The sequence below is a fragment of the Hippopotamus amphibius genome, chromosome 4, assembly GCF_030028045.1.
Source record: "Hippopotamus amphibius kiboko isolate mHipAmp2 chromosome 4, mHipAmp2.hap2, whole genome shotgun sequence".
Lineage (NCBI taxonomy): Eukaryota > Metazoa > Chordata > Mammalia > Artiodactyla > Hippopotamidae > Hippopotamus > Hippopotamus amphibius.
Genome location: NC_080189.1, coordinates 6501621 through 6520477, shown reverse-complemented (window position 1 = coordinate 6520477; position 18857 = coordinate 6501621). Strand labels below are relative to the sequence as shown.

General features: G+C 41.5%; 2 protein-coding genes across 3 annotated transcripts in view; both read right to left on the bottom strand.

Annotated features, from left to right (window-relative positions):
- Window positions 1-204: 204 nt before the first annotated feature.
- LOC130850828 (GTPase IMAP family member 7-like) lies at window positions 205-11968 on the bottom strand. 2 transcript variants are annotated; one of them, XM_057730209.1, is made up of 3 exons: window positions 11301-11968; window positions 10973-11127; window positions 205-1654 (listed from the first exon to the last, which is right to left on the bottom strand). In XM_057730209.1, the coding sequence occupies exon 3, from the start codon at window positions 1612-1614 to the stop codon at window positions 736-738; it is 879 nt and encodes a 292-aa protein (XP_057586192.1). In that variant the 5' UTR covers window positions 1615-1654; window positions 10973-11127; window positions 11301-11968; the 3' UTR covers window positions 205-735. The 2 variants fall into 2 exon arrangements, with proteins under 2 accessions (XP_057586192.1, XP_057586193.1); XM_057730210.1 differs by having other exon boundaries at window positions 10973-11045.
- Window positions 11969-13462: 1494 nt separating this feature from the next.
- The window catches only part of LOC130850827 (GTPase IMAP family member 1-like), a 29155-nt gene continuing 23760 nt past the window's right edge, over window positions 13463-18857 (bottom strand). Inside the window, exon 4 of the transcript XR_009053027.1 lies at window positions 13463-13515. The gene's annotated coding sequence lies outside the window, so the exon portion shown is untranslated. The remainder of the gene's footprint in view (window positions 13516-18857) is intronic.

The window sequence follows — 18857 nt, the reverse complement described above, 5'->3', positions numbered from 1 at the left end:
TCTTATTTGAATTTTCTTCAACTGAGTCTTTGAACTCTCTGAAATAGATCATTGCCTGGTTATGTCAATTTCTTAAACTCTTACATTCACTAGTGTTGTGTGGAAGGACAGCTGGGAGCCAGGAATCTTGGGGAATGAGCTGGGGAGACAGTTAATTCTGGTTAGCTCTCACTGCATAACAAACCACCCCCAAACGTAGTGGTTTGAAATAGCAACAATCATTTATTTTTCTCATGAATCTGCAATTTGGGCAGGCCCCTGTGGCGATGGCTCCTCTTTGCGCTTTGTGGCTTTGTCAGCAGGCAGCTGGAGAGTCCACATTGGTGTTGCCTCACTTGCATGGCTGGCAAGCTGGTTCTGGCCAGGAGATGAACCATCAGCCAAAGGAGAGGGCCAGTGACTTCAAGTCCTCTCCATGCGGCCGACTTGGGCTTCCTCACAACATGGTGGCCAAATTCCAAGGACAATCACCCAGGAGAGCTAGGAGGCCTTTACCCTATCTAACCTCAGAAGTCATCTGGTATTGCTCCAACCACCTCCTATTCATCCCAGCAGTCACAGAGTCCAACCAATTTCAAGGTAAGGGACATAGACCTATAACACAATGGAGAGCGTAACAAGATCAGACTGTAAGTAGAATTAGTCAGAAAGAAGATATGGTTTTAGGCATCTTTGGAAACTACAAACTACAATATAAACAAGTTACAGTAAATTGAGAAGTAAACAAAATTTACACTACTTCCAAAACATTTGCCATATTTTTGAAAGCATATTTTTAATCTCCTTGAAAACAACTTGAAATATACTCTCCTCAGCTACTTTCCTTATATTTTTCATTTGTTCTTCATGTTTGTTCCTTAACCGTTTTATTTCTTCCTCCATTTCTTCTGCAGTAAGGGCATTATCCTTTTCTACTCTTTTAATGTCTTTTTTTAACTGATCATCGTAGCTTTTCTTTAAGACTTCCTCCTGCTCTCTCAGCTTTTCTTCAGTGTCCTTGTATATTTTGTCAGCAAAGTAAGCCCCTTTGTTGTTCTGCACCATCTTGTCTACCAGCTCCACCAGCTCCTGCACCTGAACTTCATTTTCTGCCTGGTCTGCACTCTTGTTATTAAAGGCACAGCATCGGTCTCCACACTCCTTGATGAGGCTTTGCAGGTTTACACCCGCATCCTTCAGAAAGTCGCTTAGCCTCTGGTCGTCCAGCAAGTCTTTTCGAGTGAACAAGATGATCATGTGTTTCATGGCTGTTTCCCCAAACAGATTCTTGATCAATACCACAGTTTTCTGCTCTTCCTCCGTGTAGCGGCCCAGCTGTATGACCAAGATGATGGCGTGGGGCCCCGGGCAGGAGAGGAGGACACATCGGCTGACTTCCTTGCACGTGGTGTCCAGGCTGTCCTTGGTATCGAAGAGCCCTGGGGTGTCAACAACGAGAAGGTCTCTGCCCTTCCATTTCCGGGATGTTGTCTGACAAGTTTTGGTAACAGCCTTGGCAGCAATCTTAGATTCGAATACCTTTTCCCCGAGGATGGTGTTTGCCGTCCCACTTTTCCCACTTCCGGTTTTCCCGACCAGCACGATCCTCAGAGCGTCGTCCTGGGTGTCAGCCATGTTTGTATCAGAGACTGTGGAGCTTAGGTTCCCACAAGATCTTAAGGAAGGGAAGGGGAGAAAAAAGGGTCAGTTTGGGTAAGTGGGAACCATTCTCAACTCTCTCCTTTTTCTTTTTTTTCCACCCTGAAAATGTGTAATATTCTATTATCCATATTGATCCCAGTAGAGAGAGAAAATTCAAGCAGTTCAATTGCTATGGAAGAAATAACAAGGCAGTCAAAGAGTGTCCCCACAGAAGAGTCCCAGGTCCACATGGTTTCACAGGGAACTCATTGAAACCTTTAAATTAAGATCTGAGAATCTTAGTGCTACTTGAAATACTCCTGATCACATAAAAAGGAAGGCAAACATTCAGTTCTTTCTATGAAGCAAGTATAATGTTGATTCCAAAAACTAACAAAAGATTTCACCAGTAAATAAAGCTATAGCCATGTTTCATATGTAGTCATTGATACAAAAAATTGACACTAAAAAGCAATACACCATGATTAAGTATGATTGTTTCAAAAATACCAGGGTGGTCCAACATGAGGAAATTTATTGTTACAACACATCCAATTAATAGATTAAGAAGAAAAGTAACTAGATGCAGAAAAGACATTTGGCCAAATTCAACACTGATTCATATTTAAAGCAGTTCATAAAATTTAAATGAATAGATACTTTTTAAACATGATTTTACATAAATATAAATTTAAAGTTTTTAGTCATCACTTTTTTTAATGCTACTGAAATAGTTGATTATAAACTTCATTTGGATGAAGAAAAAAGAAAATTAGCCTAGGTAATCAGGAACAAACAAACAAACAAACAATAACAACAAAATGAGGGAAGAGTAGCTCTGCCAGATAGTAGAACATTATAGTTTCTATAATTAAAGCAGTATGATGTTCGTACATGAATAGAGAGAACAGTGAAACAAAAACAGAAAATACAGAAATAGACCAAATTGATCATACTATATTTATATTCAATTCAGTTGTATTATGTTACATTTATCTTCAAGGCAGCATCTCACATCAATGGGAAAAATGATGGACTAATAAGCAACACTGAGATAACCACATAGAAAAAGACAAAACTGCATCCATTTCCTGATACTATTCAAATTCCTAATAGATTAGAAATTTAAATGTAAAAACTTTTAATTCATATAAATAATAGACAAAACATGGATAATTTTTTGTAACCCAGTGGTGGGAAAATATTTCTGAGGTTTTAAATAGAGTAAGGAAAAAGAGTCCTAAATTTTATTACATAAAAATCAAAAAGATAATGTGAGGTATTAAAAAACAAACAAACCACCATACACAAATTAAAATACAATGTCAAACTAGCGGAACAATTTTTTTCCCAACTTACATAAAAGAGGGGCGAGGGGCAATTTTCCTTTTATACAAAGAGTATCTATACAGATGGCCAACAAGCATGTGAAAAGATGTTCAACATCACTAATTATTCAAGAAATGCAAATCAAAACTACAATGATATATCACCTCACAGCGGTCAGAATGGCCATCATCAAAAAGTCTACACTGCTCATCTTATTTTACAAAATGTCACACTTCAATCTGTAAATGTTTTTCTATTTCAGCAGTTTCTTTGGGATTTAACTAGAAGGTGTACCTGGGCAGGAATCTGGTAGGAACAGAACCTTTATCTGGCCAGAGATAAACCTCAGAACTGGACAGCCAAGGACTTGAAGGGGGGCATTTCTTGTACATGAATTTGTCAGGCAAAGAGAAAGATCTGGGTGTGGACCCAGTCAGTCCAAACATTCCAAATAAGGATTGGTCTTCTTCATCAAATTGAGTTGTTCTTAGACTCTCTTTGCTTGTCTGGTACAGCTGACACAACCCTTTCATTGTGGAGTTTCCCTTGGTTACCTGAGGGACATTCACACATTAGGTGTTTAGTATTAATTAATTATATTCCAGCCTGTGCTTCAGGACTGCATTTCAGCTCTGTCTCCTCCAGGTTCACCAGCTTTCCTATTTGGGAGCTTCTTTCAAGGATTCTTAAATTTGCCGTGACAACTTTCAGCACTCTTAACTCAGTGCTGCCAGCAGACAATTGATGTTAGAATTTCCTGGGAGTGCTTAGTAAAAATAAGATTCTTGGGATCTATCTACCCTATATCTCTCTAGTAAAGGATCATTGCAAGAGGGGTTCTGGAATCTGCATTTGTAGTAAGCCTCCTGGGGGACACTTTTGGCTGCAAAGACTGGATTTGCCATTGTAACAATTGCTGGCTTTTCTGGAAGCTCTTGGCGTTCTGGTGCATTGTCTTCCGGTCTGTAGTGCATATTTAGCTCAGCATGTTTCTTTTGGGGACATATTAGGCTGTCAGCTAAAGCATTTTGTCATTGAAATCAATTCACAAGTTAAAAAAAAAGTCTACAAATAATAAATGCTGGAGAGATTGTGGAGAAAAAGAACCCCCCTAGCCTGTTGGTGGGAGTATAATTAGTGCAGCCACTATGGAGAATAATATGGGGGAGCCACAAAAAACTAAACATAGTGTTGCCATATGACCCAGCAATCCCACTCCTGAGCATATATCCAGACAAAACTCTAATTCAAAAAGATATGTGCATCCCTATGTTCTTTTTTTTTTTGAAGAACTTTTATTGAGATATGTGACATATAGTAAACGGCATATATTTAAAGTGTACAATTTGATATTTTTTGTTCTTATTAGTACTATATATATGACAATCTCAATGTTCTTATCAGTACTATTTACAACAGACAAGACGTAGAAACAACCTAAATGTCCATCGACAGGTGAATGGATAAAGAAGATGTGGTGCATATATACAATGGAATATTACTCAGCCATAAAAAAGGAATGAAATAACGCTCACTTGCAGCTACCTAGAGATTATCATATTGTGTGAAGTAAGTCAGAGAAAGACAAATATTATATATCACTTATATGTGGAATCTAAAAAAAATACAAATGAACTTATTTGCAAAGCAGAAACAGACTCACAGACATAGGAAACAAACTTCTGATTATCAAAGGGGAAAGTGGGGGAAGAGGGATAAATTAGGAGTATGGGGTTTATGGATACATACCACTATATATCAAATACATAAGCAACAAGGATTTATATATACATATATATAAAACAATCACTTTGCTGTACACCTGAAACTAACACAGTATTGTTAATCAATTATATCTCAATTAAAAAAATTTTTTTTAAATCTAAAAGTAGAGAAACAAAAGACCAACAACTAGATAAAAAATGGAATAAGAGATAAGAATAAACAGTTCAAAGAAAAAGATGTAAATATCCCTTGAATAATTTTTCACAGAACTAGAACAAGAAATCTTACAATTTGTATAGAAATGCAAAAGACCCCGAACAGCCAAAGCAATCTTGAAAAGGAAAGACGGAGTTGGTAGAATTAGGCTTCCTGACTTCAAACTATACTACAAGGCTGCAAACAGTGCTCAAGACAGTATGGTACTGGCACAAAAACACAAATATAAATCAATGGAACAGGATAGAGAGCCCAGAGGTAAACCCACGCACATATGGGCACCTTATCTTTGACAAAGGAGGCAAGAATACACAATGGAGAAAAGACAGCCTCTTCAATAGGTGGTGCTGGGAAAATTGGATAGCTACATGTAAAAGAATGAAATTAGAATACTTCCTAACACCATACACAAAAATAAATGCAAAATGGATTAAGGACCTAAATGTAAGGCCAGACACTATAAAGTTCTTAGGGGAAAACATAGGCAGAACACTCTATGACATGAATCAAAGCAAGATTCTTTTTGACCCACCTCCTAGAATAATGGAAATAAAATCAAAAATAAACAAATGGGACCTAATGAAACTTAAAAGCTTTTGCACAGCAAAAGAAACCATAAACAAGACAAGAAGACAGCCCTCAGAATGGGAGAAAATATTTGCCAATGAAGCAACGGACAAAGGATTAATCTCCAAAATATACAAGCAGCACACGCAGCTTAATACTAAAAAAGTAAATAACCCAATCCACAAATGGGTGGAAGACCTAAATAGACATTTCTCCAAAGAAGACATGCAGATGGCTAACAAACACATGAAAAGATGTTCAACCTCACTAATCATTAGAGAAATGCAAGTCAAAGCCACAATGAGGTATCATGTCACACTGGTTAGAACAGCCATAATCAAAAATCTAGAAACAATAAATGCTGGAGAGGGTGTGGAAAAAAGGGAACTTTCCTGCACTGTTGGTGGGAATGTAAGTTGGTACAGCCACTATGGAAAACAGCATGGAGATTCCTTAAAAAACTAAAAATGGAACTACTGTATGATCCAGCAATCCCACTACTGGGCATATACCCAGAGAAAACCGCAATCCCAAAAGAAACATGTACCATAATGTTCATTGCAGCAGTATTTAAAATAACCAGGACATGGAAGCAACCTAAATGCCCATCAACAGATGAATGGATGGATAGAGAAGATGTAGGACATATATACAAAGGAATATTACTCAACCATAAAAAGGAATGAAACTGAATTATTTGTAACGAGGTGGATAGACCTAGAGACTATCATACAGAGTGAAGTAAGCCAGAAAGAGAAAAACAAATCCCGTATGCTAGCTCATATATATGGATTCTAAAAAAATGGTACTGATGAACCCAGTGACAGGGCAAGAATAAAGATGCAGATGTAGAGAATGGACTTGAGGACACGGGGTTGGGCAGGGGCAAAAGGGAGGCTGGGATGAAGTGAGAGAGTAGCATTGACATATATACACTACCAACTGTAAAATAGATAGCTAGTGGGAAGTTGCTGTGTAACAAAGGGAGATCAACTCGATGATGGGTGATGCCTTAGATGGCCAGGACAGGGAGGGTGGGAGGGAGTAGCAGGAGGGAGGGGATATGGGGATATATGTATAAATACAGCTGATTCACTTTGGTGTACCTCAAAAACTGGCACAACAGTGTAAAGCAATTACATTCCAATAAAGAGCTTAAGAAAAATCCCATGAATATATAAAGAGATATTAACATTCACTCACAATAGAGAAAAATACATCAAAACATAGGAAAACTAAAATTAATTACTTAATATTACACTAAAATACTATTTCTCATCTATAGGTTTGGCAAAAATCTAAAAGTTTGCTGGCATAATCTTTGGTAAAAAGCATAGGGGAACCAGGTGCTGTCCTGCATGGCTAGTGGGAATGGAAAACCATCTAAAACATCTAGAGGAGAAGTTAGCAATATCTTGCAAAAGTACATATGCATTTACCATTTGATTATCAACCTCAGTTTTAGGATTTATCTCAAAGGAACGCTGAAAAAAGACAAAAAAAATCATGCAGAAGGCTGTTCACTGCATCACTCTTTGAAATAGCAAAAGCCCTATCAAATGCCCATCAGAAGGGGCCTGGTTGAATAAACTAAGGTATATTCACACAGTGAAGTACTAGCCACCTGTAAAAAGGAATGAGATCTAGCCCTATATCCCAGTATGGAGACATCTCCAGGATATATCATTAAGCATAAAAACCAAAGTGAAGAAAATAATGTACAGTTTACTACCATTTCTCTAACAAGGAGGAATATGACCCACATATATAAAATGTAATATATGAAGTTTTCATTCACCTGTAAAAGCGATGGCAGGATAATCTGAAAACTAAACAGACAAAAAAGTTACTTATATGGGGATGGGAGAAACAGAGTGGAGGGAACAGGGATAGGAGCTGGGAACAAGACTTCTTTGCATATACTTAGATTTCATAGATTTGATCTTGAAACCGTATAAATAGTTTACATAATTAAACAGCAAAAAGTATATTCCAAAATACCAGTAAAAATCAAAAGCAAATGAAACAAACCATCCTAATTGTATTTTGTGTGGTGGATGAACCACACAAAATATTGGCCTTAGAGACCTGACAATGCAGTAATTTCTTTATCCATCCCCAGTGAGATATATGTAAGCCTGCCCCATCCTCCCCCCAAAAACAACTGCAAAAAATTGTTCTCAGTAATCCTATTCTTAATTGTGTGTGTATGTGTGTTTGAAGTCTATTGAAAGGGCATAAAAACAATGATAAGCCCAGCAGCAATGAGCACCCTTAGTGCCAGACTCTAGTCTTCAAATGCGATTTCTCACCAAAAATTAGGGCTCTTAGGAGAAAGTATGGACTTCAGGTCTGGGTCAGGCAATGTACAAGTTGCCCCTAGACCATCTTGTCATGCTAGGCAGCATGGATGCTATAAAAAACTACTAGGGTCTCATCAAAAGAACTCAAGAGCCAACTTGAAGAGCCACCCCACCCCCCCAACAGGACAAAGATGAGATGGTTGAACCATCAGTAGGAATAATGATTCTGGGACTTCCCCGGTGGCACAGTAGTTAAGAATCCACCTGCCAATGCAGGGGACGTGGGTTCCATCCCTGGTCTGGGAAGATCCCACATGCCTCGGAGCAACTAAGCCTCAGAGCAGCTAAGCCTTGTGGTCCAAGGTACGCCACAACTAGTGAGCCAGCGCTCTAGGGCCTGTGAGCCACAACTACTGAGCCCCCATACCAAAACTACTGAAAACCTTGTGCCTTGCTCTGCAAAAAGAGAAGCCACCGCAATGACAAACCCGTGCAACACAATGAAGAGTAGCGCTCGCTCGCCGGCTAGACAAAGCCCACTCACAGCAACGAAGACCCAACACAGCCAAAAATAAATAAATTAATAAATACATTTTTAAAAAGTATAATGGTTCCAATGATTGAAGTATGGCAAAGAAGTTAAAATCCATGTGTTCACAACAATGCCATCTTCCAACAAGAGTCACTTGTTCCCTTTGGCGTGTGCTGGGAGCATGTCTTTCTGAACATTGACAAATAAAGGGAAACAACCAAGCATTTATCTTGTCTTTCTTATATAACTGTGCCTCACGGAAATGAAACAATTGTTGAGGGGAAGTTTCTTTTTGTAGGAGTATTCCACCTGATAAATGAAGAAAGAATGATAGAAAGAATGTCATTATTTGTGAGCCTTAAGGAAACATACACTCTAGGAAATCATTAATATCTGAGCCAAGCAAACAGTACGTGCTCCCAACTGATGTTAACCACTGCGCCTGTGACGCGCTCCCACCACAAACACAGCCAGACTTTAATCTAATCAAGGCTCTCCTAAACCTAATTGCACAGAAGATGCTGGAACTAGACGAGCATGTGAAGTGATCTTTTGGGGATGTCATCAACAAAATGTACACCGTTCAATTCTGTTGGACAAAAGACTTCCCCTTTCTTAAAGAAATTGCACAGCAAGAAACAGGGAAGGTAGAAAGCTATGCGTTAAGTTAGATTTCAGAGGTATCAAACAATGGCAATTTGTGGACCTCACTTGGGAGCAACTTCAAACAATTTTTAAAATTCTGAGACAAGCGGGGCAATGTGACTATAACTGGTACCTTTTTAGAAATTCTAGCTGCTGTTTGAAGTCTGATTATGGTGATATTTTTTAAATGGTCTTGAGCTTTCAGCCCTACATACTCAAATATTTACTGATAAAGTGACACAAGGTCTGACATTTAGTTCAAAGTAATCTGAGGTGGCTGGGCAGTGGTGAGCATATAAATGAAACAAGACTGGCATAAATTGATAATTGTTGAAGCTTGGTATAGGTTCATGGAAGTTCCTTGTATTACTCTCTTTAGCTTTGAATAAGTTAAAAAAATCCACAATAAAAAAAATTAACCTGTGTAGCCACTGCTGAATATATACTGTATACCAACGGCCTAATAAATATGTGTCGTGTGTTACAGTCATCCCTCCATGTCCATGGGGAGATTGATTCCAAGACCCCTGCATGTTCCAAATCTGCAGGTGCTCAAACCCCTCATATAAAATGGCTGTACAGTTGGCCTTCCATATCGGGGTTTTTGCGTTGGCAGCTTCAACCTACCTTGGATGGAAGTTTCCATCCTGGTTGGTTGAATCCACCAATGCAAAACCAGGGATATAGAGAAGTGAATGTGAATTTATTAAAAAAAAATCCATATGTAAGTGGACCGACAGAATTCAAATCCATGTTGTTCATGGGTCAGTTGTGTCTCTCTTACTCCCAAAAACAACCTGCAAAGAAGCTAGTTCTATTATCTGAGTATTTTAAATGAGGAGACTGATGTGGCTCAAGATTTCTTTTTTTTCTAATACATCTTTATCAGAGTGTAATTGTTTTACCATGTTGTGCTAGTTTGTGCTGTACAACAAAGTGGATCAGCTCTATGAATACATATACCCCGATATCTCCTCCCTCTTGGTGGCTCAAGAACTCTGAGACACTCGTCCAAGGTTACAGCGTTAATAGGTGTCGAGCAGAGGGGGATCCAATTCACAGTCAGTCTGACTACCACGCCCACTCTCAACCACTGCACACGACGCCCTTGCCTTGCTCCTTGCAGGCCCATCATTCTGTAGTTTACATCAGGTCAGAGGTAGATCAGGGGAAAATAGTCCACACTCTTTCCTGAATGGTGAACCAGTAGCAAGCCTGTCATTAGGGAAGGCAAGGAGGAGGGTTTCACATACATTGTTTCCTTAGAAGAGCTAATCCTCTCCCCAAAGCACCCACTCCTCAGGTCACATGTCACCCTGTTAGGAGCACAGCATCCCTCTGTGGAATGTCGGAAAGAATTCAAAGTGAATTCTAGACTTCTTCTGTCATTCGTGACCTGGGTAATCCCTGGAGGGTCACCACGCTCTCAGGGGTTCCCATTCTTTTTCAGTAAAATCAGCAAGGACCTACTGCATAGCACAGGGGACTCTACTCAGTATTCTGTAACACCCTATATGGGGAAAGAATCTGAAGAAGAATGGGTACATGTATATGCATAACTGAATCACTTAGCTGTATACCTGAAAGTAACACAACATTGTAAATCAACTGAAATGCAATATAAAATAAAATTAAAATAAAAAAAGAGGGATTTAGACTGGGTGGCCTCTGAATTGCCTTCCAGTCTAAAGACCTGCCGTGGGGACACTAATTTCCTATTAAGGGAAAACTCTGGGTTAGCAAGTGGCACTCAGTGTCTGTTAGAGCAGCAGCTGGATGGAAGGTGCAGTACCTGGCAAGCTGGTCATGTTACACATGAGCTGTGTGGACACAGTGCGAATGATCATCTCGACTCCCTCTCCCCCCGCCCCCCCCCCCCCACCACCACCACCACTCTGGCGGCATCCTCCTTGCTGTGTCGCTGGCAGACCACCTGGTCCCTTCTCAGGCCAGAATCCACCCCCCCGCAGACTCCCTCTACCCTACTGCCCCTCACAGCTCTTTGGTTCCGGGGCCTCTTCTCAGCCCGGCTCACCTGCTTTTGAAGGTGTTGATGAGTTGTCAGGTTTTCTCCCAAGAAGCTGCTTGAGCCGGTGCTTTTGCTTTAACTGTGAGGGAGAAATGTATGCACCCTCTGAAACCTCTCTGCCAGGAAGCAGATTGGGTGGAGCCAGTGAAGGAACTCTTTGCCTTTAAAGAGACAGAAAGGTTACCCCAGCATCTGCTGGGTGCTTCAGTTTTGCCCAGTTGAAAGCTTTTTCTCCATGTGCCTGGCATCACACCAAAATTTCCAAAGTTATACTTGTTGTTTGGGGTTATAGGGATGGATTCAAAAGGCCCTCATTAAATGACCTAAATCTTACCCAGAAAGCCAGACATAGTGCCTGATCATCTTTCCTGGGTACAGGGGGAGACTGCAGGGTGCTTCAGGGAAGAAAGAAGTCACACACATGGTCCAATGTATCCTGGGGATACGTCAGTGTCTTCTTGGTGGAAAGTAGAACCTGTAAGCGATGAGCCTGAATATTTAGCTGAAGAGATTTCCAAGCAAAGTGTGGCAGGTGTAGCTGGTTTTCTCCTTGCTGCTTATAGTGAAATGCAAGAGGAAAGAGCTTGGAGTGATGTGTCTACAAGCCAAGGAATGCAGAGGATTGCTGGCAACCACCAGCAGCTAGGAAGATGCAAGGAAGGTTCCTCACCTAGAGCCTTCAGAGAGAGCATGACTCCACCAACATTTTGAGTTTGAACTCCCAGAACTATGAGGCCATAAATGTCTCTGCTCTATGTTTGAATGTCTATCACCTTTCCCTTTTCCTCTCTTTTCCTTTTCTCCTGCCTGCTTTCTGTTTCTCTTAATAACCTAACGATTCCCCTCCTGCATCACATGGTCTGAGTGGTGCAAACTTACTGGAATGTGTTCTTCCACATTCCTTACCCACACGTCAGGCCCAGATGGGCCATGAAAGTCTCAGTGATGAGAGAATTTGTGGCTTTCTCGGGAGAGTTTAGCTTTTATTCTCTGGAGAATCTAGCTTTTGTCAACAGTTTATAAAAAACTGTTGACTGAAAAAAATGCACCACCTAATAGTTGAGAATTTTATTTTATTTAGCAGACTTCCTGAGGATACCTAAGCCTGGGAGGCAGCCTCTTACATAACTGTGAGGGACCGCTCCCAAGATGCAAGGCAGGAGCCATAATATATAGGAGTTTTGCGATAAAAAACAGGTAGACTGGAACATCAAAATTCCTGTTAATTGAAGAAAACCAGACATCTCATGTTAATGAATTTAGTGCTTTTCTATGTAGGGGAAGATGCAAGAGTCTGGGCTCATTGAAATGATTCCTTTTATATGCACCTTAGCTGTGTAGGGCCAGCATCCTGCTCCTTCCCATCCAGAGTCCCCTCAGGGGGCACCGTTGGGAAGGGGGGGCTGCAGTGGCTGAGGGCTTGGCAGCAGGCGGCCTGCTTGTCTCCATCCTGAGTTCCCTCAGGCTCAGCACTGGGGGCGGTGATAGTGGCTGATGGCTCCCTGGCTTCAGCATCCTTTGCTTGCTGATATGGCTGGCAACCTTTTTCATCCACTACACCAAATCCAAAACCCCAAAAGTATTTCTTTTAAAGAGAGACAGAAGGAATTAAGGCCTGGAAGTGCATTTAGGGCCTCCTGAACTCTTAAGGGGAGCAGGCTGAGTGCCAGGACACTATGGACTGAGTAGGTAATAAGACCACCTGCCTAAAAGCATGCCCCAGATCCACCAGCAAGCACCCACCCCACACACGTACAGAATACCAAATCCACACGAAAGAATTATTATCTAAAGAAATAAGAAGAGGAGGACCTTATCCCTTAAAATAAGACAAAACGGGGGGTGGGGCGGAGTCAAGATGGTGGCATGAGAAAATGTGGAGATCACGTCTCCCCACCAATAGATCAGTTGCTGGAGTCCGGTGGGGGACCTGAGGCCCAAGCAGACTGCAGGAACCCCGGAGCAACAGTGTAGGACCTGGGGGAAGTCAGGGTGGCGGGGAAGAGGAAGCCGGACAGGTGTGGCAACCCTGGGGGTTGGCTGGGTGAGGGGGGAGGTTCCCACCTGGAAGGACCTTTGGGGGCTGGGGAGATCGGGGAAACCACAACTGGGTTTATTCTGACCAGGAGGCCAGGAGACCTGCTGAGCTCCCTGGCTTGGGGACCTGCAGGGCTCCCCAGCGGTGTCCTCCACCCTCCAAGGCCCCCTCTGTGCTGCCTGGATCCTGGGGGTGTGGGAAGGAGGGAGGAGGGGCAAGGAGGTGGAGAGGTCGACAAGTGGGGTTGGGGCTTTAAGATTGGGGGATGGGGAGGCTAGAGGGCATTTCGACTGGCTTCTTGGCCAGAGAGGCTGACTGGGCTCCTGGGCCTGGTCCTTCACTCTCTGGGCCCCCTCCAGCTTGAGAGTCCTGGGGGCATGGGGGGGAGGGAGAGAGGCAGGCAGTGGGGGTGGGAAGGGATCTCTCCAGGTCAGAAGAATAGGAGCAGCACTGCCAGGTATTTCTTCTGGGTGGGTCCTCCAACTTCCAAGGCTCCTCTTGGCTGTTGGTCCTAGAAGTACAGGAAGGAAGCAGTGAGGGGAATAGAAGAGAGGTGGAAGAGGGGATGGGCCCTCTGGGATCAGAGGATGGAGGGAGGAGCAGAAGGCATTTCCGCTGCCCACTGGCCCTGGAAGGCTGCTGGGCTCCTGGGCCCGGTCTCCAACTCTCCAGGGTCCCCTCCCAGACACGTTGGTCCCAGGGACATTGGAGCATGGCAGGGAAGAGGAAGAGAGGCAGACTGGTGGTGGGACATTCCAGGAGCAGAGGACCAGATGAGGTGCGGAGGACCTTTCCCCTACCCACTTGGGCCTGGTGGGCCTGCTGGGCTCCCGAGTCTGGTGCCTCAGTCTCTCTGGCTGAGTGGATTGTACAGGCATGGGAGGGAGGGAGGAGAGGAGAAGAGGAAGAGAGGCAGACTGTGGTGGGGGGGACCTTGTAGGACCAGAGGATCAGAGGAGACACTGTGGGAAATCTCCCTACCCACTTGGCACCAGAAGACCTGTCGCGCCCCCAGGCCTGGTCTTCGGTCCCCCAGGGGCCCCTCTAGGTCTCACTGGTCCTAGGGGTGTAGAAGGAAAGCAGGGGAGAAGAGGAGATGCGGGAAGCAGAGGGGGGCTTTCTGGGATTGGAGGATCAAGGGAGGCGGAAGAGGTATTTCCCCTGCCCACTAGCTCTGGGAAGCCTGCTAGGCTCACAGACCTGGTCTTTCACACTCCAGGGCCCCCTCCAGCTGCTTGGGACCTAGAAGAGTGGGGGATGGGGGAGAGGAAGAGAGGCAGACAGGGACTCTGTGAGACTGGGAAATCTGGGGAAGTGCTGCAGGAGTATCCCTAGCCCAGTTGGCCCTGGGAAACCTGTTGGGTGTCAGAGTCTGATCTCCTGCCTTCCAGTGCCCCCTGCAGCTGTGAAGGTCCTAGGGGAATAGGAGAGAGGGTGTGAGGAAGAAGAGAACCCAAGGGGGAGGGACCCTCCAAGAATGGAGGACTAGGGGAGGTGCCTAGCATTTCTCCCATCAACTCATACCCAGGGAGCCTGCTGGGTACCTGGACCTGGTCCTTTGCCCCCAAGACCAGAGGCATTCCTGGGCTCCTCTGCCTCATTGGGCCTAAGCACCATTCCCCACCACCCCCAGGGACTTTTGTAAGCATAGGCCCTGCTCATTGCCTAACCTCCCCCCCGACCCCACCACTTGCCTGAGCCCTGCCCACACAGCCAAGGCCTTTTCTGTTTTTTTTCTTTTTTTTTCTTTTCCCTTTTCTTTCTTCCCACCTCCTCACTTAGGCTATTGCAGTTGTTTTACCTTCCAGTTGTTGCTCTATCTTTTTTTTTAAATTTTTTCTAGCACATCTGTTAGTTTCCTGTTATCATAATTTTTATCTTGCTATTGTCCTGCTGTACTCCTACTTTTTAAAAAATTTTTTTTTGTTTTTCTGCTCCACACAGCTTGTAGGATCTTGATTCACAAGCCCAGGGTCAGGCCTGAACTCCTGAGGTGGGAGCTCTGAGTCCAAAACATTGGACTAACAGGGAACCCCAGTTCCCAGGGAATATTCATCAGCATGAGGTCTCTCAGAAGTTCTCACCTCAACACCAAGACCCAGCCATACTCAACAGCCTACAAACTCCAGTGTTTGAAACCTCAGGCCAAACACCCAGTGGGACAGGAACACAATCCTGCCCATCCAAAGCGGGAGAAAATGAGATGACAAAAAAATATGTCACAGATGAAGGAACAAGGTAAAAATACACAAGACCAAATAAATGAAGAGGAAATAGGAAAATTGGCTGAAAAAGAATTCAGAGTAATGATAGCAAAGATGATCCAAAATCTCAATAACAAAATAGAGAAAATACAAGAAACAGTTAATAAGGACCTAGAAGAACTAAAGAGCAAACAAACAGTAATAGATAACAAAATAATGGAAATTAAAAATACTCTAGATGCTATAAAAAACAGAATAACTGAGGCAGAAGAATGAATAAGTGAGTTGGAAGATACAATGGGGGAAATAACTGCCACAGAGCAGGAAAAAGAAAAAAGAAGAAAAAGAATGGAAGACAGTCTCGGAGACCTTGGTGACAACATTAAGTGCACCAACATTCAAATAATAGGCATCCCAGAAGAAGAAGAAGAAGAAAAAAGGGTCTGAGAAAATATTTGAGGAGGTTATAGTGGAAAACTTCCCCAACATGGAAAAGGAAATAATTAATCAAGTCCACGAAGCACAGAGAGTCCCATACAGAATAAACCCAAAGAGAAATACACTGAGGCACATATTAATCAAACTAACAAAAATTAAACACAAAGAAAAAATATTAAAAGCAGCAAGAGAAAAGCAACAAATAACATATAAGGGAAAACCCATAAGGATAACAGCTGATCTCTCTGCAGAAACTCTGCAGGCCAGAAGGGAGAGGCAGGATATACTGAAAGTCCTGAAAGAGAAAAATCTACAGCCAAGAATACTCTACCCTGCAAGAATCTCATGCAGATTCAATGGAGAAATCAAAAGATTTACAGACAAGCAAAGGTTAAGAGAATTCAGCACCACCAAACCAGCCTTACAACAATTGCTAAAGGAACATTTCTAAGTAGGAAACACAAGAGAAGGAAAAGACCTACAAAAACAAACTCAAAACAATTAAGAAAATGGTAATAGGAACATACATGTCAATAATCACCTTAAATGTAAATGGATTAAATGCTCCAACCAAAAAACAGACTGGTTGAATGGATACAAAAACAAGACCCTTACATATGCTGTCTAAAAGAAAACCACTTCAGACCAAGGGAAACATATAGACTGAAAGAAAAGGGATGGAAAAAGATATTCCATGCAAATGGAAGTCAAAAGAAAGCTGGAGTAGCAATACTCATATCAGAAAAATTAGACTTTAAAGTAAAGACTATTACAAGAGACAAGGAAGGACACTACACAATGATCAAGGGATCAATCCAAGAAGAAGATATAACAATTGTAAAAATCTATGCACCCAACATAGGAGCACCTCAATACATAAGGCAAATGCTAACAGCCATAAAAGGGGAAAGTGACAGGAACACAATAATAGTAGGAGACTTTAACACTCCACTTACATCAATGGACAGATCATCCATACAGGAAACAAATAAGGACACAGAAGCTTTAAATGACACATTAGACTGTCTCATCTTAATTGATATTTATAGGACATTCCACCCAAAAACTACAGAATACACTTTCTTCTCAAGTGCACACGAAACATTCTCCAGGATAGAGCACATCTTGGGTCACAAATCAATCCTCAGTAAATTCAAGAAAATTGAAATCATATCAAGCATTTTCTCTGACCAAAATGCCATGAGACTAGATATCAATTACAGGAAAAAAACTGTAAAAAATACAACCACATATAGACTAAACAACATGCTATTAAATAACCAAGAAATCACTAAAGAAATCAAAGAGGAAATTAAAAAATACCCAGAAACAAATGACAATGAAAACATGACAACCCAAAACCTATGGGATGCAGCAAAAGCAGTTCTAAGAGGGAAGCTTATAGCAATACAGTCCTATCTCAAGAAACAAGAAAAATATCAAATAAACAACCTAACCTTACACCTAAAACAATTAGAGAAAGAAGAACAAAATAACCTCAAAGTGAGCAGAAGGAAAGAAATCATAAAGATCAGAAATAAATGAAAAAGAAATGAAGGAAACAATAGCAAAGATCAATAAAACTAAAAGCTGGTTCTCTGAGAAGATAAACAAAATTGATAAACCATTAGCCAAACTTATCAGGAAAGAAAGGGAGAAGATGCAAATCAACAGAATTAGAATAGAAAAAGGAGAAGTAACAATGGACACCACAGAAATACAAAAGATCATGAGAGACTATTAAAAGCAAGTATATGCCAATAAATCGGATAACCTGAAAGAAATGGATAAATTCTTAGAAAAGGACAATCTCCCAAGACTGAACCAGGAAGAAATAGAAAATATGAACAGACCAATCACAAGTATGGAAACTGAGACTGTGATTAAAAATCTCCCAACAAACAAAAGCCCAGGGCCAGATGGATTCACAGGTGAATTCTATCAAACATTTAGAGAAGAGCTAACACCTATCCTTCTCAAACTCTTCCAAAATATAGCATACGGGGGAACACTGCCAAACTCATTCTACAAGGCCACCATTACCCTGATACCAAAACCAGGCAAAGATGTCACAAAAAAAGAAAATTACATGCCAATATCACTGATGAATACAGATGCAAAAGTCCTCAACAAAATACTAGCTAACAGAATCCAACAGCATGTGAAAAAGATTATACACCATGATCAAGTGGGATTTATCCCTGGAATGCAAGGATTCGTCAATATACAAAAATCAAACAATGTGAAACACCATATTAACAAATTGAAGGAGAAAAACCATATGATAATCTCAATAGATGCAGAAAAAGCTTTGACAAAATTCAACACCCATTTATGATAAAAACTCTCCAGAAAATGGGCATAGAAGGAAATTACCTCAACATAATAAAAGCCATATATGACAAACTAACAGCCAACTTTGTTTAAATGGTGAAAAATTGAAAGTATTCCCTATAAGAATAGGAACAAGACAGGGATGTCCACTCTCACCATTATTATTCAACATAGTTTTGGAAGTGTTAGCCACAGCAATCAGAGAAGAAAATGAAATAACAGGAATCCAAATTGGAAAAGAAGTAAAATTGTCACTCCTTGCAGATGACATGATATTATACATAGAAAACCCTAAAGATTCTACCAGAAAATTGCTAACACTAATTGGTGAATTTAGTAAAGTAGCAGGATACAAAATGAATGCACAGAAATCTCTTGCATTCCTATACACTAACAATGAAAAAGCAGAAAGAGAAATTAAGGAAACTCTCTCATTTACCATTGCAACAAAAAGAATAAAATACTTAGGAATAAGCCTGCCTAAGGAGGCAAAAGACCTGTATGCAGAAAATTATAAGACACTGATGAAAGAAATCAAAGATGATACAAACAGATGGAGGGACATACCATGTTCTTGGATTGAAAGAATCAACATTGTGAAAATGACTGTACTACCCAAAGCAATTTACAGATTAAACGCAATCCTTATCAAATTACCAATGGCATTTTTTACAGAACTAGAACAAGAAATCTTACGATTTGTATGGAAACACAAAAGAGCCCAAATAGCCAAAGCAAACTTGAGAAGGAAAGATGGAGTTGGTGGAATTAGGCTTCTTGACTTCAAGCTATACTACAAGGCCACAGTGATCAAGACAGTATGGTACTGGCACAAAAATAGAAAGGTAGATCAATGGAACAGAATAGAGAACTCAAA